The 24,514-nt window shown below is 40.8% G+C and overlaps 3 protein-coding genes across 8 annotated transcripts; 1 reads left to right on the forward strand and 2 right to left on the reverse strand.

Moving 5' to 3' along the window:
* Nucleotides 1-1,136: 1,136 nt before the first annotated feature.
* On the reverse strand, nucleotides 1,137-10,315 carry jmjd6 (jumonji domain containing 6, arginine demethylase and lysine hydroxylase). The gene is made up of 6 exons (XM_041220746.1): nucleotides 9,889-10,315; nucleotides 6,781-7,169; nucleotides 6,132-6,418; nucleotides 5,026-5,161; nucleotides 3,209-3,347; nucleotides 1,137-2,448 (listed from the first exon to the last, which is right to left on the reverse strand). Exons 1-6 carry the CDS (start codon nucleotides 10,015-10,017, stop codon nucleotides 2,317-2,319), a joined length of 1,212 nt encoding a protein of 403 aa, XP_041076680.1. The 5' UTR covers nucleotides 10,018-10,315; the 3' UTR covers nucleotides 1,137-2,316.
* Nucleotides 10,316-11,998: 1,683 nt separating this feature from the next.
* mettl23 (methyltransferase like 23) lies at nucleotides 11,999-18,619 on the forward strand. 2 transcript variants are annotated; one of them, XM_041219982.1, is made up of 5 exons: nucleotides 11,999-12,240; nucleotides 12,971-13,075; nucleotides 16,875-17,112; nucleotides 17,508-17,592; nucleotides 18,121-18,619. In XM_041219982.1, the coding sequence occupies exons 2-5, from the start codon at nucleotides 12,992-12,994 to the stop codon at nucleotides 18,290-18,292; spliced, it is 579 nt and encodes a 192-aa protein (XP_041075916.1). In that variant the 5' UTR covers nucleotides 11,999-12,240; nucleotides 12,971-12,991; the 3' UTR covers nucleotides 18,293-18,619. The 2 variants fall into 2 exon arrangements, with proteins under 2 accessions (XP_041075916.1, XP_041075915.1); XM_041219981.1 differs by having other exon boundaries at nucleotides 12,001-12,376.
* Nucleotides 18,620-19,641: 1,022 nt separating this feature from the next.
* srsf2b (serine and arginine rich splicing factor 2b) lies at nucleotides 19,642-23,822 on the reverse strand. 5 transcript variants are annotated; one of them, XR_005946918.1, is made up of 4 exons: nucleotides 23,266-23,822; nucleotides 22,517-22,821; nucleotides 20,801-20,903; nucleotides 19,642-20,053 (listed from the first exon to the last, which is right to left on the reverse strand). XR_005946918.1 is itself a non-coding variant. In XM_041219985.1 (3 exons), the coding sequence occupies exons 1-2, from the start codon at nucleotides 23,619-23,621 to the stop codon at nucleotides 22,524-22,526; spliced, it is 624 nt and encodes a 207-aa protein (XP_041075919.1). In that variant the 5' UTR covers nucleotides 23,622-23,822; the 3' UTR covers nucleotides 19,642-20,903; nucleotides 22,517-22,523. The 5 variants fall into 5 exon arrangements, 3 of the variants coding, with proteins under 3 accessions (XP_041075919.1, XP_041075917.1, XP_041075918.1); XR_005946919.1 differs by adding an exon at nucleotides 21,613-21,856 and having other exon boundaries at nucleotides 19,642-20,903; XM_041219985.1 differs by having other exon boundaries at nucleotides 19,642-20,903; nucleotides 23,296-23,822.
* Between the last annotated feature and the right edge of the window lie 692 nt (nucleotides 23,823-24,514).

The following is a 24,514-nucleotide window of genomic DNA, read 5'->3' on the forward strand; positions in this document are numbered from 1 at the left end:
TTTACAAATGAAACATTTTAAAAAAGGACTGCGAAGTTGCCAACATCTCTTAAATCTGAATGCAAAATGCAAAATTTGCAGTTCAGTGCTCTCTTGATATTTCACTCGTTCATTGTTAGGATATGTTGACAATAAATTGTAAAAGTCTTATATTTTCCTTTATAAGCAAAACTTCACTAATTTATTTTTTTTATATTTCTAGCTTTTCGACAGAGGGAGCCTTTACATGCAACACTTCGATGGCTATCTCTAATCAAGTTGAGAATGTATTTCATTGTCTTGTACTGTTTGCTTTGTCAGGTCTGTCTCTCAACTTGATTAGACGTAGCCACCAAACACTAATAAACACATTAGAAGTCATTAAATCTAAATTAAAAAACCATATAGAACTTGCTGAGGTTTAAACATTTAGTGCTTAGTCGCTGAAATTTGGAGTGCAAGATCTACACTATTATAGGTTCCAACAGGGACGTGACTTATAATTACTTTCTCAAAGATTTTAATGTGCTGTCAGACCAACATGTTTTCTTATTTCTGGAGTGTAAGCTGGTACAAGAGAGCAGTTCTGCACACACAGCCTCCAATTACAGGTGCCAGTCCATATGATTCCGACCCAGTGTGCAACATGTCATTGTAAACACCCAATGGAACACACTTACAAGCTGTCAGGGTCATTCAAGTCACATGTTTCATTGAGTAAGCCAACAACATTAGACAACCGGCTCGAACAAGACGGTTTGGATGATAAAACCTCTGTGTAATTAGGACAGACCTACATTTATCACTACCAGCTCCAGAGAGCCAGCACTAAGCTGTGAGTGGAAGCTCTTCATGGGTTCTGTCTGCTGGCCACCAGTGTCATTGTTGCTCATTTATCTAGACTGTTTTCCCCCTTAAGAAAGAGAAAATGATTCTGACTTGCAAAACATTTAGCCATAGCTGTATCACCCTATAGAATTAACTAGTCTTGCTTCATAAAGTCGAATGAAACCTGCTGAATAATGTTATGTTAACATATTGAATTACATACAGCTTTCAAAATCTAACATGAAATACTGTACTACTATTATGGCTTCCTGTAGATTTGAGATATAATTTTGCAGTTTCTTTGATTACACTTAAATAAGATCTAAAATTATGTTCATAGTTTTTTTTTTTTTTTTGTTTTTTTTTTTAAATATGTCTCAATCCTAAAATTCTAGGGGATCCAAAATTTTACTTCCTATACAGTAACATCAGCTCATATAGATCCCAGGCAAAGATATTAAAGGGTACGTAAGGACCTTTTTATTTTACTGTGTTATATGTTCCCATGTGTTGCTACAGCTGTTTATGTAAGGTCTATGTATTGTTGTAGCAACACACTGGAACGTGTAACACAATAAAAAAAAAAAAGGTCCTTATGTACCATTTAAATACTTTAACAATGTTAGTTCAGCTTGCTATGCAGGAAATGCCGGCGCTTGATTATATGGCTAGAGGAATTCAGATGCTAGTTTGGCATCGGGATTATCTCCGGTCTATTTTATGCCACAATGCTTTCTCTAAGTGTGGCGAAACAAATGCACTTTCAGCAACGCAAGACGAACAGCAGCTACTTCTCTTTGAGCACATTTTTAGTACCAGTGACGCACCCATACATTCAGAAAGGACTAAACGAAACTTGCCTCCACTAACTGTTCTTCTACAGTATCTGCTGTATATAAAAAGCAACCAGACCTATTTCTTGGTTACACAAAGCTACAAAAAACGCTGTGAAGCAAACTGCTCTGTTAAAAAAACAATACTCAAAGATTTAACTGTTGTTGTTATTGCGATTCTGCCGTTGCTTGTCAGGCCACTGAAGCTCTCTTGCTGCTTGTCCCATGGGGAAGCGGATGAGCGGAGCACCTCGAGGAGCTCCATGAAGAAGTGGATAAGCAGAGTATCTTGTGATTAACCCCTCACGGGAGGGGGGACACCAGGAGGAGCTCCCTGGGGAAAATGGATAAGCAGAGTATCTTGGGATTAACCCATCGAGGGGGGGGGGCACCGGAAGGAGCTCCATGAGGAAGTGAATGAGCAAAGTATCTTAGGATTAAACCCTCGAGGGAGGGGGGTCACCGGGAGGAGCTCCCTGGGGAAATGGATGAGTGGAGCACCTCGTGATTAACCCATCGAGGGAGAGGGGTCACCGGGAGGAGCTCCATGAGGAAGTGGATGAGCAGAGTATCTTGTGATTAACCCATCGAGGGAGGGGGGGCACCAGGAGGAGCTCCCTGGGGAAGTGGATGAGCGGAGTACCTCATGATTAACCCATCGAGGGGGGGGGGGGGGTCATCGGGAGGAGCTGCGTTCTTTGCTCACGCAGTCGTCTTGCAGGGTGGAGTCTCCGTTTCCCATCATGCCGCAGGTCCGCCTCTTCTTCCTGCGGTGCGCCATCGCATCTCCCTCTGATCCAGACTCGCCCTGAAAATGGGAGACCAGTCACCGGGTTAGAACTCCCTGTTCAATCTAGCTGCTCACATGACTTGGGTATAATACATGCCACATAATTCATGGGACGCACAATCTCAGGGTCATTGATAGCGCTGGAATTTACATTTGAAAATAATAGTAATTGAGCAGAACTTGAAAAATGAAATTCAGGAGTAGAGTGAAAGAATTGCCTGTTATACACAAATACAAATTTAAGTGCTAGTCCAGGATAAAAATTATGTTTTTCAATTTTCTTTCGTAATTAAGGTGCCATGAACAGGGAGCTGCAATACATAAACCAACTCAACTTAAACTAAAGGCAAGCAAAATATAATCCAAGGGAAACAACTACTAACTAGGCTGGAAGTCATAATTAAATGGAAGTTCAATCATAAGATGATTATGATTATAAAACTGTTTGAGTAAACAGTGCTCAGATGGTTTGTAGCGCAACCTCAACCTACAATGTAACATAGCCAGCCAGAGCAGTTCTGCACACACAGCCTCCAATTGCAGGTGCCAGTCCACATGAATCCGACCAGTATGCAACACGTTATTGTAAACACCCAATGGAACACATTTACAAGCTATCAGGGCCATTCATGTTACATGTTTCATTGAGTAAGCCAGCAATATCAAACCACCGGCTCGCACAAGACGGTTTGGATGATAAAACCTCTGTGTAATTAGACAGACATACATGTATCACCACCAAAATGTTGTATTGTATTAATGAACGATGGGCAGTCACCTCGGAGCCGGAGTCTGAGGAGCTGGAGCTGGAGGAGCTGGAGGAGTCGCTGGAGCTGTCGGAGGCGATCCCCGTTGATTCCTGCAGGTCCACCGCGTCAGCCAGTGCAGCCAGCTCAGGTCGCTCCTGCTTCAGGACCCTGAGACAGGGAGCACCACACAACACACATAAGCCGCTTGCACTGCAGTGAGCCAGGCAGCACCTAGGACTAGGACCATCAGGGAGCCAACACTGAATAAGCTAATCAATCCAAAATCCAGAGGTAGTGATATGAGGTAGTCCATGACAATAGGTCTCTGGGATCAAGTGCAGATTAATGGTTAATTACTGTAGGCAGTCTGTAAACAAAATATTTGTTGCTGCACAGTGAGTTCTGGACTTCTTCAACAAAGAGAGATTGTGCATTAACTAGAAGAGAAGTGAAAGGGTATTGTGTGTGGAAATTGTATCAATCTGCAGCTGTTCTCGTCTTTAGGATGGGGTGTCTTGGAAAAGCAAGAGCTTCAGAGAGTGGTGTCAGTATCACAGGAGGGGCTCTCTTTCTTCTCTAAGCCACAGCTACTCTACGGACATCAAGACCACAGACCTTCCCCAGTGTTGTGGATAAATCTCAGTACAGGTCAATACCCCTCTATCCTCACTAATTCTCAAAAGACAGACCTCCATTCCCCACCCTGCTTCCTGCTGTATATGATGGGCTTCTCCTGTTTAGTCCAACCTGCTTAGTGAGGTTCACTTAACAGAGCATCGAGACAGAGCAGAGAAGATTTCTAGTAGGTTTCTATGAATTTGTAACAGAGACTAAGTCTTGTGCGCAAAATAATTTTCTTGTATTTAACGATCTACAGAAAAATTATAAAGAAGAAAGCTAGCTGTCTTTTTGTTGGAAATTGCGAAAGGAATCCAAAAGTGATATTAAAAATGTAACAAAAATGATTCCCTTCCTCTAACTTTTCATATATGAAGCAGAGTTTTTGAGCTTTCCGTTACATTTTATTTCAGATTCTTATTTGTTTTTTCAAAAACCTCATTAAAGGGTGTGAACAGGCTGGCTGTAGGGGAGAATTCAGGCCAGAAAGACAGGCAGTATTGGCAGGCGAAAATTGAGATGCTGCGGCGCTCAGTGAGTTTATCGAAAAACAGAAACAGAAAACACTTTGTAAAAGAAAACGGCACGTTGGCCAAAAGAGACAAACAAAACGAAAAGACACTAACATAGTGGACGATTGCTAAACACAAAACAAGTATGGTGCTGGTGCGTTCAGCACTCATAGCAGTTGTTATATTTACTTTCGTTGTTTTTAATTCTCTCCTCTCCACACCTGTTCTCAACTCACTGAACACACAACCCCAAGTGAGTGAAACATGCATCTGTATATATTGTTGTGCCATGATTCAATTACTAATTAATTATTCACTTGAATCCCAGCACGTGAACTAATTTGTGTAACCCCGTGCTCACATACTATTAAATTGTTTAAATGCACATGAAGTGCAATCCTTGTGCCTAAATACAACTATATATTTTAAATCACTTGTGCTACACAGACCCATTTATATCCCGTGCACCAATACCTATACACCAACATTAACACACCACACGCGACACATAACACAAAATATACACTGGGCGGGGCACACTGCCACAAGGGGTAATGTATTTGTTTTGCAATTTCCAATAAAAAGACAGCTAACACAAGCATCTCACCTCACATGCCCTTTGGTGTAAACAGAAGGGGGTAACTGTTGGCTGAATTGTCAAGGAATGACCCCTACGGATCTGAAATAAGAAGACTGCAGTAAAAGTCCAGCATTACCTGTACCACTTCCTGGAGAGTTTGGGCCGGCCTCTCACAGTCTTGTGCCACACGATGGGGAAGTTGGTGGTGCTGGCGAAGTTCTGTGTGATAGCAATTGTGGTGTCAAGATTGAGGACGACATGCCACCAGCCACCTGCAGAGCCAAGGGGAGACAATCAGGAAAAGCAAACACACTCGCAATCACTTTGTCTGGAGGGAAGTGCTCCAGGAACAGCCTCGCTTTGAACAGTGATTATCAACCTCAAAGTACATACTTCACCAGACAACTGCACTTTATGGCACAGTTTCGGACACATTACCAGCTAGCAATGTCCTACAGTCTGACCAGTGGCGTACAGTATATAATACTGTTTGAACACCAACACTGATGCTTATACTTCCCATGCATATTTTTGATAATGGTTAAATGGTTTAACCCTTAGCGTCCATTTAGTCAGTGCTTGTCAGGCACGTCAGGTCCAATTTATTTTCACACGCAGAGTAAAACAAGTTTAAAAGCATTGAATTGCAAAAGGACACTCAGTACTGCATCTCCAGCCAAGCCCACCTCTTGTTCACTGTATTCTTCACATACCTCTTTATAGACATGCATACAGATAAATCCTCTCCTGAACTCTCGTTTTATCACCAAACTCCTCAATAATGCAACCCAAGTCATTATTACTATAACATCTCAAAAAGCTCTGCAAACGTCCATGATATTCTTTGAGTGCTGGATGCAGAAGCAGCTATCTCCTGTGTTTATGTCTGTGCTATCTCTGTGGGGCTATCGGATACACCTTTTTTTTCCGGCTTCTTTCGGCTCCTATCAGTCTCACTTGGCCATTGAATGTTTTTCTCATCTTTTTTTCGGGAGAAAAAATGACTAAATACTGGTGCTTTATGTCTTTTTGATGATGTCGGACAGGGTCCGACATCGGATTAGAAAAGGAAAAAATTGTAATGTTGGACCTGGTTCGACATAGGACCGCGAAGGGTTAAAGGAAGCAATTCGGATTAACAATCGCCTTGAAAAGCCTCCTCCCATTCTTCTGATTATACCCCCTCCTGTGTCCTGCACCATCCCTTCCAGCCCTGTCTCTAGTGATGATGAAGCAGCTCACCTGGAACAAAAACCGTCTCCCCGGGTCCCTGCAGGATCTCCAGGGGTGTGAACTCCGGGGGCCAGTCTGGCAGCTGTGTGCGTGGGTAAATGACGCTGAACCAGGTGATGGCCTCGTCCTGCTGGTTGCCGCCGTCGTCGCGGGTCACCTTGATGAGCTCACGGGGAGTGTTGGTGGGGAAGAGGCACCAGCGCTTGTGTCCCTGGACCAGTGCGTTCCAGGCACTGGTGCCTAACGGGTCAATGTGAATCCCTGTCCCAGAGCGAGAGGGGCCCATCACAAACCACCTGGCCAGTGGAAAACAAAGTTAGCTGTAATCTATGAATATAATTTATATTCATTTATAGGGGTGGTTTCACAGGCTGCCAGGGAAATCTGACAATAAAGACAACATGGCATACAGTAATTATTCACACATTAATATATCTTATACATACATGGATTGATGTATGCATTCAATTGATGTACGAATCAATTCATTCATTCATAGATTACTTTATGAAATTAGTTTGTGCCACTGTCCTGGGGAATTCCACTGGCTATCTGTTTGGTTCGCACTCAATGCTTTTACCACAATAATTTGCACTGGACACCCTTTTCGTTTTGCAATATGCTTTTGGATTCACTGATATTTTATTTGCGAGATCACCTGTAGGGCGGTCGGCGCTTCTCTCCGGCGAACTGGAATAGGTCATCCCTGAAGAAGATGGGCACCTGGTAATCCTCCAGCAGTTTCTTGCGCTTGGTGTGCTCCCCGTAGCTGCTGTCGAAGATGTAGAGTGGGCTGTCATCGCGTGTGGTCTCCATGTACTCCACGTAGTACTTCATCTTCATCTTCACCGAGTAGCCATCGTTGTCCTCCCCGCACTTGAACTTCTGGTTGCGGTACTTGCGTTTCAGCCGCTCCAGCGTCCACTTCTCCTGGGCTGGCCAGCTGCTCTGGGTGTTGAGCAGCACCACAGGCTTGTAGGGCTTCTCAAACCGCTCGATGAACTCCTCCGGGCTCAGCTGCAGACCGTCTACACGCTCCACACTGTCCTGGAACCAACAGCAGCAGTACGTTTACCATTTATCGTACTTTGGTTGCAATTTGATATTCTTATATATATTTAGTGTCCTAATGCATCTTCCGAAGTGAAAAGCTGAAGCTGGAAGTTTTGGGGTTAAAAACGTTCACCCTGTCATTTCTGTTAAATTACTTTGTGTAGACCGAATAACAAATGGAATACAAACGTGCTCAAAGAAAATATCCCCCAGGAACCATGGCGAAACTGGAATAAGCAGTAAACTGGGCGAATCTGCAGAACATGCAAAACAGATGCTGTGATCAAATATATGGAAGCTGCTTTAAATGAAATGCTTCTGCGAGCTGGTCAGTTTGTTTTTATTGAGGAAGCTTTATTTACTGTGCATGTATTGAAATAATTTTGGTTTGTCTTATTATGTTGTTGCTGAATTCTACCTGTATATTGAGTCTGTTACTACATTATTCCTTTCTTTCTGCATTGTCTAACTGTATAATACATTGTTATTAGTGATGCAAGAACACAGTAATGAGCTTATTTATCTGTTTTATGGTTTTTTGTTTTTTTTGTTTTTTTTAAACATGTAATAAAGGTATGTCCGGTTCCCTTGACTGCACAAATGCAGTTTGGTTTTTCGAGTTTTAAATGTTAACTTCAGTTTCACTGAAAACCACTTTGGATGCCAAAAACAGCTGAAAGAGTTCATTTAAAAAAAAAAAAAAAAAAAAAAAAAAAACACAGAACCAATCATAACCAACTTGCATCCCGAATTCACATTCTTCAGTGGGAATACGTTTATCTTTGAAGATGCAAACTCACCACTGGAGGTTGCATTTGAAATGAGCATGTGTTTAAACTGGGCTTAAACCAGGTCTTGCAGGGGCTCAAACTGCAATCACACTTGGGCAGCATGGTTCCATGGGTGAAGTCTCTTTGCAATGTAGAGTTATGATAAATAAAGGGTACCAATGTCATAACTGAACCTACACCCAGATTATTCTCCCCAGCCCACAAAAGCCAGTGCAGCACTTCCTAGGTGCTCCAGCCAAACTCAGCAACTCTGCACAACAGGGATTTGAAACAGTAACTCCTCTAATTCCCAGATAGCTGTACAAACCTGGGTGCGGAAGCGAAAATGGCACATGCTGAAAGTTTTGAGGGCTGATGGTTTACAGTTGTCAAAATGGGTGGCAGTTTAGGGGTTAAGTAAACTATAACTCAGAAACAACCCCACTGGAAAACACTACTACAGTGTGTAGTGTCCACAAAGCGTGCAGATAAATTCCCATTCTTGGAAATGTATTCCCCAGTAAATGGCAGATATGTATTTATAGCAGCCCCTCGGAGGAGTGCCTTGGAAATGCTGAGCAGTGCAGAGTGGAGTACGTGGTGGACGTGAGCAGGGCTGCTATGCCCTCCCCTTACTGACACAGCAGGGCCCTCCCACAATCCTCTATCTACACAAGCAGGCAGGCCTAGTTAAACTCCTATTGTTCTTTCTCTCTCTCTTTTCAACTGAAACCACTTTTATTCTGCCTGTGCAATTAGTAGCTCTGCTTTAACAAAAGATTAAAGAGACACTGTAGTTCAATTGTTTATCCTTAGTTTGTACTGTTAACAGAATTCAAAGATGCAGCCTATCATTAGATCTTGCTTTGATTTTTCTTTAGAGGCTGTATCCCAATATATCATGTTCCATTCTACACTAAACTCCTGGGTGACTGATTTGAGTTCTGTCATAGTTAACCTTTTTGCGCATTCTACTTTACCTATTTTGTTTACAATTTTATAGGTTGCCGCTGCAGGCACACAATATTTCACCCTCATTCTTGCCACTCTATTAGTCGGAACCACTCAGGCATGATCCTGCTCAACATGCTGCAGTGGGAGGTTATAACTGCTACATACATGCGCCACAGTAGTTTAAAAAAGTTTTGTATGTTATGTTGATAACACTTTACAGGAAACCTATAACAAAGTCTCAATATTTACACTAAGTATATGGCTTGTGTACAAAGTTAAGTTTGTATGGGATTGTACAAAGAGTGTCCTCTTCAATTCAACATTACACTTAATGCAAAACTATTTAATAGTCATAGGTGTAATATCTAAAGCTTTTTTTTTTTTTTTTTAAAGAATAAGTCTGTGATAATGATTCTATGCTAATCAGACCGAGGTAAATAAGACGATGATGCCACTTTCTTCTGTCCCCTTTCTCGTTGTTTAGTTCAGCTATTCTACTCTACAGTGCTCTCACTTCTCCAGATGGTCCACAGGTATTAAAGTCCCCACCCACCCAATACTTCTTGTTTTAAACAGTCCCTTCAATTTGAATTATGTGCCATTTAACTACACAATGATGAAGGCAACAGTGGAAATCGATTTGAAGCAAAAAAAAAAAAAAAGATCAACTGATCTGAAAAAAAACTTAAGGCCAAGTCAAAAACACGAGACAACTGCTGTTACCTCAGTACATTAAATAAAAAGGCATGTTTAGCCAAGGGCAGGGAGATAACAGAATGCAGTGCAGAGCAAGTTTAAAAATCTGACCTCCATTGCCAAAGATGCGGGAAAATATTCAACACTTAAAAGTACGCAGATCACTGTGTGCTGTTTATGATTGAAGTAAAACAACAAATGCGCAGAGTACAACAGGCAGCGGGTCGTTTTTTTTTTTTTTTTTTTTTTTTTTTTTTACATGAATGTTCATTTAGTTTGCCCCTGAAGATTACCTTGACTGTCCGATGCGATAAATCGAAAGTCTCGTGGTAGTTATGTTTAATCCAGTCTGAGGAGTCCTTCAATTCTGGTCTGGCGCTTCGTTTAGACTCTTTAATCCGCTTCTTATTTTTATGGTTCATTCTCCTTCACTCTAAGGGAATAGCAAGTGGGATACGGTGTAATTAATGAGTGACGCTGAATAAAAAAAGAAAACTTAAAGACGAACCAAGGCAGTATCAATAACAGTGTTAGGGCTGTACAGTATTCCGGAACACTTGGTCGTGTGTTTAATGCACACAATATTGCGCGTTTTGAACGCAGAACTGAAATTAAAATATAAAAAATATGCACATATAATTCTTTCTAGAAATTTCACGCCACTGTTTTCTGGCTCCACGCTCGGCGTTCTCCACTGAACTTGCGCTATCCCCGCCTCCAACCTCAGGCGCGGAAATGATTGGCGAAAACTAAGTTTTGTCCTCTTTAACTGCGATGTGATTTGCTGTCCTGAGGAGGAAACCTTAGACGCTAGTGCGCGAATTGTACGACCGTCACCACAGCCCGCCTCCTGAGCCGTGATTGGGTTAGCCGGTATAAATCATTTAACATGTCGCCCCCTGCCGCCATTCTGGGAGAGGGAAATGTGTTTCTTTTATACAGCAGTTACTTGGAAGTTTCCAGACAGAGTACACTGAATGAGACAGTTAAACAACAAATACATGTGAAAATGCAGATTCAAAACTTTTCAGTATACTTGTGTTTGTTTATTAGGAAAGGTTTTTAAAAAAAACACAAAAAACAAGGCGCTGTATCTTAAAATAACACTACAGACTTGCTGCCATCTGTCGTGTTCTTGTGTCCCAGGGCTGGCTACACTTGCTGCTCTTCTTGGCTGCTCTCTGGTTGACGTCACACGCAGCTACTAGAGAAACGCCTTCCCAGAGCTTGCTGCGTGTGTCTGGCGTCATGATGCTACTAGTAACGCCGCCACCAAACCTTTGGGAAATTTACCAGCAACATCACCTATACTCTAGTTGCTTAATGAATGACGTATTATATTTGTTTGATGTATATAATGAAACGTAATTACATTTAATTATTTAATTGATCAGAATGTATTACACATGGGGATTGCATTCGTTTGCAGTACATTATAACTTAATTTTACATTTTTTACACGTCGTATAGTTAGTTTCTAGATTATCAGACTAAGATATACAGAGTCAGTTTGATGTAACACAGAGAATTGTGAGGGTCTGGAGTCAATTCCCCAGTAATGTTGTTGAAGCTGACACCCTGGGATCCTTCAAGAACCTGCTTGATGAGATTCTGGGATCAATAAGCAACTAACAACCAAACGAGCAAGATGGGCCGAATGGCCTCCTCTCGTTTGTAAACTTTCTTATGTTCTTATGTTCTAATTGTTGTTAACTTTATTTTATACATCACTTACCGTTGATTACTACATTCTGTTTAATTTACTATTAATTGCTATTTTATATCGATTTAATTGATCTATGTGAGTGTGTCTGTAAATCAGATGAATTACTTATGAACTAATTTATCAGCTGATGAAATAGTAATTCATGATGAATGTGCTTCTATAGTTTAATTCCGTGTCTGCAGTTCATCATGCATTACATATGAAAAGACACTTATTTTCAAGTGCTACAATTTATGAATAATATATTTACATAGCACCTTTCATAATGGACCACCATCACTTTACAGAGGTAGGCTGTGAACTGTGGATTATATGCAGCCACTTACAACAAGACATTGATTTAACATCCCATCCGCAAAACGGAGCACAAGGAGGGTTAGATGACTGGCTCAGGGTCACGCAAGTGAGTCAGTGGCGAGGTTTGAATAGGTAACTTTCTGGTTATAAGCCAGGATTTTAACCACTGGACCACACTACCTATATAACATTGACACGGTTGTTCACGCTTCTTTGCATAAAGATAACATGTCGTTCCCCTCCACTGATAAGGTGGCAGCAATAGTTTTAGTCGCTATTTGAATTACGATTGGCAGGTGACTCGTGATCATTGCATTGTCGCAGCCAGCCTCCCGCAGGAACTTTTCAGCGCTGCGCTGGGTGGTGCAGGATCTGCACACAGTGGGTGCAGCTTAGTAACGTCACGCATCAGCCCTCCAAGAACGCACATCTGTGAAGAACTGCGTAAATCTGCGTTACAAGAACACGATCTATATGCCTGCAGTTTTGCACGTCCGTGATGGCGGTGGTAGTTCAGCCTGAAGCCTCACCTTGCAGACTCGCGATTGGTCCGTTAGGGCCACTTTTTTGCCAATTCTGCGATTTGGATTGGCCGCTGAGCTGTGCGTGAGGTTTCCTTTAGGTAGGTTAGTGTGTCAGTGAAGAGAACAATGAGCGACCAGGACGCTGTCGGCGGCAGTTTGAAGCATTTTAACTTCAAGGCGGAAGACCAGAGCAGGAGTGAAGAAGCGCGTACATTGCTCGTTTCCATTCCTGAGGTTGTTATGCCGGAAGCTGTAATAATTTAGATTTCAAACCTGACCTGAGATTGTGAATGGTCAGCTAAATACATTACAACTTGCTGTGCTTAGTTTTCAAAACGAAACATTTTGACTGCAGTCGTATATATGATATACAATCACACGATAGTAAGAGCCGATTTGAAATGACCGTGCAACACAATTAATATATTTAAATAGTGTTGTATTTCCATTTAGCTGAAAAACAATGTAATAATGTTAGGCACGGAACATGTGGAAAAACGTACCCTACCAAATTGCCAAGAGAGCCCCTTCTTGTGGCGGAATTGGTTTATTATATATTAGACATGAATTGCAGTGTTTTCGTTTGTCACACTATTTTAATGTCTGTAAAATGGTATACATTGTTGACATGCTAAAATCAGAACTCTGAAATGTAAGTTACATTTGTTCTGTGTTTTGATTTACCGCATGTTGTGTGCAGATGGAGAAGCAATAACATTTTATAGGTGATAAATATTTGCTTGAATTCTAAAACGGGTTCGATTGTCATATGAGCTCAACAAAGTCGTGGTAGGGTTTAACCACGGACTGTGTTTTTGTTTGTTGCAGGTGCTTGAACCCCAGTATGGAATGTACGTGTGGCCCTGTGCCGTGGTGCTTGCCCAGTACGTGTGGCATCACAAGGGGGCGCTACAACAGAAGTCTGTGCTGGAGGTATTTTAACGACTTCCTTTTCCAGTGTGTTTAAATGTGATGTGTCACCTTACTAGATAACTACAGAATCTGAATACAAACAATAATAAGTATACATCGTGGATTTACAGTTATTTTGGAAGTTACATTATATGTAGAAACACATCTCAAGAATGTCAGTGACATTCACCCCCACACCCCCACCATGTAAATACCAAATCAGTTTTGTGTAATATTAAAAAGTAGCCTCGATCACCGTGATTCATCACCATTGCATGTGCAATTTACTACATATGCTGTATTGGAACACCTCAAAATTTGACATTTATATATACCTAGTTGCATGAAAACCTCAGGGTGTGAGAATTTCAATTTCTCGTCAGTAATCTGTGATAAGAAACAATAGGCACTTGTGAAAACGTTTAACCACTTTGTGCTTTAATTGGACATCTTAAACAACGTATAAAAAGTGTCATGCATTTTGCATTTGTGGTTATGTGTTCATTTTTTGTTACTATTTTAAATGAATCACTTGTGGGGCCTATTAAAGCCATCAATTAAAAGACAATCACTAATTTTTCCAAGATCTTCAGCTACAGTGGTTTGATTTCATATGCACAAGAAGTCAAAACTACAGAAGCAATGGGGTGTTCTAATACATGTGCACATTGCTGTAGGTATGTAAAACATTACAGACAGACAGATTATTAGACTGAATAACTTGTGTTAAAGGTGCTTTCTTCACAATTGGACAAGGAGTTCTCTGAATGTATGGAAAAATGTGACATAAGTACTTAGTCCCTGCCACTATATCCCCATTGCCTGGGATAAGTATACCAACTGCAGGATAATAAGACAGGGTCTCCTTTTACTTATAATTCTCTGTATCGTGATATCCCTGCAAATATTCTGTAAAGAGTATTGACTGTTTCAAATGTGTTTGAAATAATTAGACATATGCGTAATGTCCAACACACTTCAAAATACAGTATAATCTCTCAATCATGACCACCGTAAGGACTGAGTAAGCTGGTCATAGTCACATGAGCTGTTCACACTGAAAATAGGCTGACAGAGAAAGAGACCCTCACTGCTGACCTGAATATCCCTGCCTGACATTCAAACTTGGTCCTCTGTCAAGCTGAGACTTGACAATTGCACCATATTGTCTGTTTTATGAGGGTCCAAGCTGGATCTGAACCCTGCTGGAAGGCATTCAAAGCTAGCTTGTGAGCCCTCTGCTCAGACGCCCTGGCATTACCACGTGCCAAGACCATTTTCGAGTCAAACTGAGGTATAAATCAGCTTTCTAATATTTCAGTTCCAGTTTTGTCATTAAATTCACACTGATATCGTGTAAAACCTCCAGACATTTGTTACTTGCCTTGTTTTTAAGGATTTGAAAGGAACCCTTCCTCATCATTTGAACAGCGTGATCTTTGTGTGTGAATATCCTGCCTGGAATCACATGGGAAAAACAAGAAGTTCCTTTAATTTAAATCCATGTAAAAGCTTTTGCATCACTGATTTGAATATTTTCAACAGCACTATTTATTGGTACAGTAGGAGTGTGTATCTGGGTTCACAACGATACTGCTTTATTGGTTAAAAAAAAAGTACTAATTTAAATAAGTACAACTGTTGAAATATTTTAACTAGCTTAAAGATATACCACTATGAAACATTTGTTGTGTACAACAGTATAATCCAGCAGTATAATGAGCAACCTGTAAAAACATACAATTCTTAATCATCAATATATAACAAAAAACTTCATTACTAATGTGTGTGTGTGTGTGTGTATATATATATATATATATATATATATATATATATATATATATATATATATATATACACACACACACACACACAGTGGCTTGCGAAAGTATTGACCCCCCTTGGCATTTTTTCTATTTTGTTGCCTTACAACCTGGAATTAAAATGGATTCTTTGGGAGTTTGTATCATTTGATTTCCACAACATGCCTACCACTTTGAAGATGCAAAATATTTTTTATTGTGAAACAAACAAGAAATAAGACAAAAAAACAGAAAACTTGAGCGTGCATAAGTATTCACCCCCCCAAAGTCAATACTTTGTAGAGCCACCTTTTGCAGCAATTACAGCTGCAAGTCTCTTGGGGTATGTATCTATAAGCTTGGCACATCTAGCCACTGGGATTTTTGCCCATTCTTCAAAGCAAAACTGCTCCAGCTCCTTCAAGTTGGATGGGTTCCACTGGTGTACAGCAATCTTTAAGTCATACCACAGATTCTCAATTGGATTGAGGTCTGGGCTTTTACTAGGCCATTCCAAGACATTTAAATGTTTCCCCTTAAACCACTCGAGTGTTGCTTTAGCAGTATGCTTAGGGTCATTGTCCTGCTGGAAGGTGAACCTCCGTCCCAGTCTCAAATCTCTGGAAGACTGAAACAGGTTTCCCTCAAGAATTTCCCTGTATTTAGCGCCATCCATCATTCCTTCAATTCTGACCAGTTTCCTAGTCCCTGCCGATGAAAAACATCCCCACAGCATGATGCTGCCACCACCAGGGATGGTGTTCTCGGGGTGATGAGAGGTGTTAGGTTTGCGCCAGACATAACCTTTTCCTTGATGGCCAAAAAGCTCAATTTTAGTCTCATCTGACCAGAGTACCTTCTTCCATATGTTTGGGGAGTCTCCCACGTGCCTTTTGGCGAACACCAAACGTGTTTGCTTATTTTTTTCTTTAAGCAATGGCTTTTTTCTGGCCACTCTTCCGTAAAGCCCAGCTCTGTGGAGTGTACAGCTTAAAGCGGTCCTATGGACAGATACTCCAATCTCTGCTGTGGAGCTTTGCAGCTCCTTCAGGGTTATCTTTGATCTCTTTGTTGCCTGTCTGATTAATGCCCTCCTTGCCTGGTCCGTGAGTTTTGGTGGGCGGCCCTCTCTTGCCAGGTTTGTTGTGGTGCCATATTCTTTCCATTTTTTAATAATGGCTTTAATGGTGCTCCGTGGGATGTTCAAAGTTTCGGATATTTTTTTATAACCCAACCCTGATCTGTACTTCTCAACAACTTTGTCCCTGATCTGTTTGGAGAGCTCCTTGGTCTTCATGGTGCCACTTGCTTGGTGGTGCCCCTTGCTTAATGGTATTGCAGACTCTGGGGCCTTTCAGAACAAGTGTATATATACTGAGATCATGTGACTTCTGAAGGTAATTGGTTGCACCAGATCTTATTTAGAGGCTTAATAGCAAAGGGGGTGAATACATATGCACGCACCACTTTTCCATTATTTGTTTTTTAGAATTTTTTGAAACAAGTTATTTTTTTCATTTCACTTCACCAATTTGGACTATTTTGTGTATGTCCATTACAAGAAATCCAAATAAAAATCCATTTTTATTCCAGGTTGTAAGGCAACAAAATAGGAAAAATGCCAAGGGGGGGTCAATACTTTCGCAAGCCACTGTATGTATGTATGTATGTATATATATATATATATATATATATATATATATATATATATATATATATATATATATATACATGTGACACGTGCATGCAAATAGTTGTATACATTTCAGAGAAAGGATTCAGCATGCTCACATTCATTTAGCAATTTCTTTTTCATAGTTTAAGTTCTCTGAACTGCACTTTAGTAGAACTGCGTTGACAGCCCGGTTTGTTTGCATTCTTCAGTGTAATCTGTAGGCACATCAATAGAAGCTCAAGGGTTTGAGTGTATAGATGGCTTCAGTAGTGTCTTTTCCAGTGATGACTGGTTTCAGTTTGAAGACAGTTCCTGGTCTCTTGGCATTGCTGTGCTGTTTCAGATCGGTGCAGGGGTGAGCCTGCCTGGCGTGGTGGCAGGGAAGTGTGGGGCAAGGGTAATCCTGTCAGACAGTGCAGAGCTGCCGGCGTGTCTGGAGAACTGCAGGCGAAGCTGTGAGGTGAACGGTCTGTGGGATGTCCCTGTTGTGGGGCTAACCTGGGGACAGGTCTCTCCAGATCTCCTGATTCTCCCAGCACTGGACATCATCCTGGGATCAGATGTCTTCTATGAACCTGAAGGTCAGTGCTGCAGTGGGTCTGGAGATGGGGCTGTACAGGTACTTGGGGTTTCCAAGTAATTCCCTTTAACATCAACAAACTTCCATCTCAATTGAGGCCCAATAAACTTTCAGCGATTGGCTCTGGACTCACAGAATGTGTAAAGCTAGTCAGACACGAGCATTGAATACGAGTCTTTGAAAAATGCTGAATTATTGGACTCTGCCTAGGAGAATCTGGTCTTAGTAAAGTGTGAATAGAAAATCAACAGAAAACGAAGGATCACTGCTTGGAATTTAATAATGTGTAGATTGCTAATGATGGGAGAACACTGGTTTGTGTTTTTCGATGAATGTGTTTTTAACAGGTTTCTTTGTTTAAGTCAGCACGTTTTAATTAAAACATGTTTGTTGCAGACTTTGAAGATGTGCTGGTGACTGTTTTCTTCCTCTTAAGAAGGAACCCTCATGCTCAGTTCTGGACAACCTATCAGGAAAGAAGGTAGAAGGCTCATTGTAGATGTTTATATAACAAAATTAACAATGGTGTTTATTGAGCATGCTAAGAAAGACACCAATATTTTTCCACTTGATGTTTATTTTTTACTGGCCAATTGTATGATGGCAAAGGCAGACATGGATTTTTGCAGAAGAAACATATTCTTTTATATATATTTGGAAAAAACTGCCATCTCTGGCCCATGCTAAGCGTTTCGCTTAGTTTAGGGCCAATATAAAATAAATAACACCCTTTCACCCTAGTATACAGAAGTGTTTCTCTTCTTTTGTAGGTAAGTTAATGAGGTGCTACAGAGATTATTTTTTACTGCAGTGTGGTACAAATTATGCTTTTATTTTCCAAGCTGGAAAAAAAATTGAAAAACCCATGTTTGTCCCAGCACTAAAATGTGCTGTTTTAATACCTTATGTAGACAGGTTTAGTGTGAACTGATAAGTCTCCTGCATTGCATGTCTCCTTGTAAACTCAGTGCTTTTAAAAGGGTTTGATGATATTTTGTGTTCTTTTTAGTGCTGATTGGTCCATCGAGGCCTTGCTGCACAAGTGGAGCTTGCAGTGCCTTCACATTCCTTTGGAGTCTTTCCAGGCTAACAAGGATTGCTTAGCGGGATCCAATCTGCCAGGCAGTCACACTGTGCACATGATAGTCATAACCATGAGGAAGCAGTCTGGGGACACATAGCCGGAGCCTGGGGGAAAACACAGGCAATCCGCTATTTAAGACCAGCAGTCCATACACTAAAAGATGTACAGGGGTTGAAAACAATAAAATGCCATACTATTGTCGTTGGCATTTTGGGTCATGTGTCATTTTATTTTGGTAATCTAATATATAGGCAATGTAGTGAACTCAATGGTGTTTGTGCTTAATACCAGTACTGCAAACACTCGTCCTAACCTCTGCATTACATGTCACTGCCAGGCAACCCTAGCTCAGTCGAGGCATCTTACACTTATTACTACTCCTACTACTACTACAAAAAAAAAAGTAAAACTCCACAAAAAGACAGGGAAGCAGTTTTTGTTGTTTGTTTTAAATGTAATTTGGAATTACTACTGTGTAGGTTCTGAAGAGAAGCAAAATGCATGAATTACATGTGCATAAACCTTTTTATCAACAGGTTTTGACACTGAACTTGTGAAGAACATCCTTACCATGTTTCACCACAACTGCAAAGTGGCTGTCTAGCAATGTGTTCATAAATGGCATACTTGGGTGCAGACAGGCACCTCCATATATGCCAACAATCTGCCACTCCCAAGTAAATGCTAACCAAGTTTCATCAAAATTAGATGTGCTATTGGATACATACATGCCACTGTACCTATGCCTATGGGTGTATTTTTATTTGGGGAATATGACACTTCATTATGCTGGCAGTCAACTTGTTTTCACTGGAGATAATTGTTCATGCCCCTGGAGTCTTTTCACAGCTGTGCATTGCAGTGTGAAAAATAGATATAGTAATCACCCTGGGATCATTATGAAGTTAATAGGATTGTAGGACCTTGCAACTTCAGGAATATGGTTGCAACACTATCCTAACCCATTTGCAGTATCCATTTAAAATCCAAATGTTCATACTGCAGTATTTGCATCAGCAGTCGATTCACAAGTCACCTCAAATCCCTGGGCATATTTTAAAAGCAAGCAGCAATAACAGCTGTGGAGCACACCAGCTCCCTGCTGGAAAATACAACATATAAAAAGCTCCTGTTTCTGTAGAGTTCAACAGCAAGCTATGAAGCACATGCTGGTCAATGTGAAAGCTGTTTAGTATCATGGTTTACTTGCATTGGTATCTCAATGTTTAAAGCAGTATCCGCCTTGGTCTATAAAAGGAAAGTTGCAGTTTGTCAGTGTATATGCTACATAAAATGTGATTTGGCATTTTGTAAAAAGGATGGAACAGTATGAACAAAACCATGCCTATCTGCACCTCCTTGCATAGCAAGGATAGATTTGGGATGCTGATTCCCCAATGCTCCCAGTATCAGTGGAATTATTGACCAGAATAGTTACACAAACAATTTACACCAAAAGAAAAGTTTATTAGCATTCACAGAACAGTGGTTACAAGTACAGAAATTTTTGCAGAAGATACAACTTACAAAGGAATGCACCAAGAGCGGTCTATAAAATGCAATTAGTTAGATGTACTCAGTTACCATTACCAAAAAACCATAAGGTGTGTAATAAATGGCTAGATGTGCTCACTGTATGCTCCAATATTACAAAAATAAAAAGCATTTTCATGTGACCCTGGGTTTCAGGAATTGCAGCAGACCGGATTTTAAAAATCAAAAAATAAAAATAAAACCGGCTTGCCAAGGCATCGTTACACAGGAGCAATCAGGAGAAAACTGGAAACAGCCAAGCACTCTGCACTGCAACACGCCACCTTAACAGCTAACCAGCAATACAACTGCTACACAACTGCGCCTAGTGCACAAAAAATACACAAGAGAAGAGATTAGAATCGCAAGTCAGATGAAACATTAATAAAAATCGCAAATAAATGAAGTCAGTGCTGGGTTTCATATGCAACTACTACAAGTCACCACACACTAGTACTTTAGAACTTATACCAAAAATGATCTTAGTTTAAATGAATGCCTCATACGATATTTGCATATATTACCCAAAACTTTAATTTGAAAACTAGTCTAAAACCAACATTTATTTAACCTGTCTTTAGACTGTAATGGGCAACTGGTTGATGGTTACCACCAAAATAATTAAAACCTAACAGTGTAGCAAAGCCAAAATGCAATTTGTCTTAACTCCAATTTCTCAAAGTAATTGGTGTTCAACTAGTTAGCAATAGCAATTAAATTAAAATACTGCTGTGCGTCTGTCTTTCTCCTACACTACTGAACTTCCTTGTCAGGATTTCCTCATTATGGGAAGTTAAAATATTTTGTTTTAATAAAATTACTAAGTTAAGGAAACCCCAGCACTGGACTAAGCACTTGCAACAGAAGAATACAAACATCAAATGTTTTTGCTTTACCTCACTTATACAAGCCCAAAATGTATCTGAAGTCCTTCCTATTTAATAGTTACAAGAAATTGGAACAAGATGGCACATACAAATTAACCTCATTTTCTATGCAGGAAAAAACAAAACAAAAAAAAAAAAAAACACATTTAAAAACTTTATAGGCCATAAATTGTTACAATAATAACCTTTAAATCAGCCAATTTGTTTTGGGGATCTCTCCATCACTTTCAGAGAGATCTTACTTTCGAAGTGATGTCCTCACTGGGTTTGGTTGTTCATCTGAGCAGTCTAGAGTAAAAGGAAAAAAAAATAAAGTTTAGCAAGTCAGAGTAAATCAAAACACTACCAGTTAAGCTTTCTACAACTGTAGATAGTACAAATTCTGCATAACATTCTGTTTGGGCCAAATCTGACTATTACACCACTTCTTACTGAGCAGGTTTAGCATCTAGCTTTTCAGCACATTCTTAAAAAAAAAAAAATGAGAAAGTTTGCTTGATTGCAGGCCGACTATAAAAAATGTAAAATTGTTATTTCGAATGAGATCTCTTCACCCCACCTTACAGCGCTAAAATCTTTTGATCAAGTGTACTAGTGGGAGCGAGACTTACTCAGCAACATTAAAAATGTTCAGTTTGTTTACTGCCATTTCATATTGGAAGGCATTTTATAAGCACATGACTCCAAATAGTTTTTTTGGCAGGTAAGCGACATCCCCACAAGAACTACAGTTAAAGGATGGATTTACCCAGAAAATCAACTCTTGGGTCAGCTAGCACTTGCTACAAAATGTTATTTTATCCTTGGCCACAATGAGTCAGACATTCAAATAAAACCAAGTTATCACCAGTGCAGGGCCCAACCCATCCATGTTGCATTAAATGGTTCCTTGGTATTTATTGTGTTAACTACTGGAATATTTTGGCTTTCTAACAGCAGTATTTCACACAAATTTAAAACATTTCAGTTAATCCCAAACAAACAAAAGCAGACAAACCTTTTTTTTCCCCCTCCTGTTTTAAGTATGCGAGTCCAAGGTCATGGACAACACATGAGCAGGACAATGCAAGGCTTCTCTCCATTGTCCTGCAGACGTACCTCAACACCAACTCATTACTGATTCTGACCAACCTGCTCCAAAGCATACCCCAACAGCAGGAGGCGGCCCCAGGGCGGATCACACAATCTCTAACTCTGCACAAACTGCCCCAAACTCCTTTTTTGCAAACAGGAAACAGCAGCTTGAGGAGAAAATTCCACATTTTTGGTGAATATTTCTTACTTCCGAATCAGTCTCAATACTGCAAAAAAAATGCACTCCTTTAAGGAGTTCTAAATTGTACATAAAAGGAGAATGAAAAGATAATATTCCTAACAGTTTTTGGGCAAATACCAAGATATACATAGGGGGCAGCATTCTCCAACCTGTTGCCTCTGGGGCATTATGCTTCTCCACTAGCAATTAGGGTCCCTTCTTTGCAGAAAGGGAGACAGTGCTGTAATGATTAGACCAGTGACCAAATGAAGAAATAAGTTTTGGCACAACTGACATACCAGTGAAGTTGCTTCCATTTACTTTACCCTCCCCCTCAAAGCTATCCAAATGTGTACTATTAGTGGTATTGGGCATTTTGGTGGAAACAGGTTGGAGAACACTGACAAGTGGTTTCACAGGCAGGGGTATGAAGTCATGCTAAAAAGACTACATACAGCAGGTCCATAAGGGTAAACAAACACATTTATAGATCCTAGCAATACCAGTTTGCATTAACTGTCTTGAAATCACCAACACAAGACTAATGGGCACGCTATTTATATAGAAAGCGGGCAAATAACGTAATGCTTTAGTGATTAGACTAAAATATTTATCTATCATTAACACTGCACCTGGTTCCATTTACCATGGAGTTAAGAGGACACTGCTCCCTCCTCTTCTGGAGACTTGGGCACGCTCTTGGACCTCGACCTGGACTTAGAGTTTACGGCAGAGGCTGGTGTGCGGCTTCTGGATCTAGAGTGGGACTTGGACCTGGAGCGCGACTTGGACAAAGACTTTGACTTGGACTTGATTCTTCGTGGTGAACGGGTTTTGGAGCGAGACCTGGAGCGGGAGTAGGATCGGGATCTTGATCTGCTGTACCGCGAGCGGCTGCGGGACCTAGAACGACTCCTGCTTCGGGAGCGACTGCGCCTGCGTCGTCGAGGGCTGAAAAATATAATAAATTTACTCACTTCAAAAGTTAAAAATTAATGTTAAATTGGCTGTATCAGTTGCATCGCCATGTGTTTCAGTAACGAACAGCACTATTACAACCCAGAAAAGCTTAAAGCCATCCCCAAAATTGTAACATTTGTGTCCAGTAGTGAAGATCTCGGCTTGATGGGTGCCATTTTCTGCATAGGATTATGTCGGCTTAATTAGATTACGAAAACTATGCAAACGACAGCACTCGTAATAACGTATTGATTATACAAACGTCTGAACAATGCAACTGAAATAGCAAACCGTACGTTTGATGTGTTCTAAACTAGCGCTTCAGACTGAAGTTTACCAGCACAATAACAAAAATATCCCTCTATCTTTGTCCACCCCCCAAAAAAAGGAAGAGTCTGAAGCCCCGCATTAATCCCCCCACCCCGGCGCCCTTACCTCCTGCTTCTCCTCCCGGAGCTCCCATACCTTCGTGGCGGGCCTCCTCTGCGCCCGTGGTGCGACTCAGGCGGCCGTCCGTAGCGGGCCATCTGCACTCGCAGCTCCCGCCCATCCAGCACCGCGCCGTCCATGGCGTCCATCGCGTCCTCCGCATCACGCTTGTCGTGGAACCGCACAAAGGCGAATCCGCGGCTCTCCTTCGTGTAGCGATCTCGGGGAATATACACGTCCCCGACCCGCCCGTACTTCTCAAAAACCCGTCGCAGCGTCTCCGGTGAGGTTCGGTACGTCAGGTTATCCACCTTGAGGGAAGTCATGCCCTCAACATCGGGCGGCGGCCTACCGTAACTCATTATCACCACTGACAATAAAACACAGAAAGAAGAAAAAGGTCGACCTGAAAATCAAAACAAACGTTTAAAAATGTAACATTCGAGGTTCTTCAAATATAAATTAATTTTAACTTGAATTACGACACTAGCCAACCATGTCGAATGGGAAGCAGTTTTACAAACGCTACACATAAACCCGCCACCCCGCTACCTGTCTGCAAAATGGCGCTTCCTTGCGTAAGAAACTCACTATTTATAGGATGTCGAATGCTAATACAGAACTATTTTTAATTGCTCACAAAATAAATTAGATTAGCATAACTAACATAATCATTTGATATAAAGGCAGAAAAAACGTTTACAAAATAAAACTTTTCACGTTTTAATGTTTAATTGAAGAAAACGTTGCCGGACAATAACACCGGATGTGACCCCGGAAGTATTCTAAATTAGATTCAACTTTTCTTTTAAAAATATTTTGGGTTTTTGTCCCCCCACAAAGTTTGATAAAATATCCGAACACGTGTGGTTGCGAGAGGTACAGTGTAGGCAATTCACCAACCTGCAATAAATGCAACCCCCTATACGATCTAATTTATCTAATTTATGTGCGGTACACTAGTCTAAGTGGAAGTGAAAGTACGACAATAATACCGATTGCTCAGACTATATGTATGTTAAATTGTGGAGAAGGACGAAAAAAAATATTGCATTTTGTACTAGGTCATTGGTGGTACAAAACAATGCAACTGTAAAGAAGTACAGAAGGGGTATATTTTGGTAGTGTGGTCATTGGTTATTATAATTTGTAACGGAAACCAAGTAAGAAATACTGGCAAGATACACACCAATACCAATTACACACACTAATATAGATGCGGGACGGTTTCAGAAAAGAGCTGAACCTGAAGTCA

This window comes from Polyodon spathula, chromosome 20 (genome assembly GCF_017654505.1).
Source record: "Polyodon spathula isolate WHYD16114869_AA chromosome 20, ASM1765450v1, whole genome shotgun sequence".
In the NCBI taxonomy this organism is placed as follows: domain Eukaryota; kingdom Metazoa; phylum Chordata; class Actinopteri; order Acipenseriformes; family Polyodontidae; genus Polyodon; species Polyodon spathula.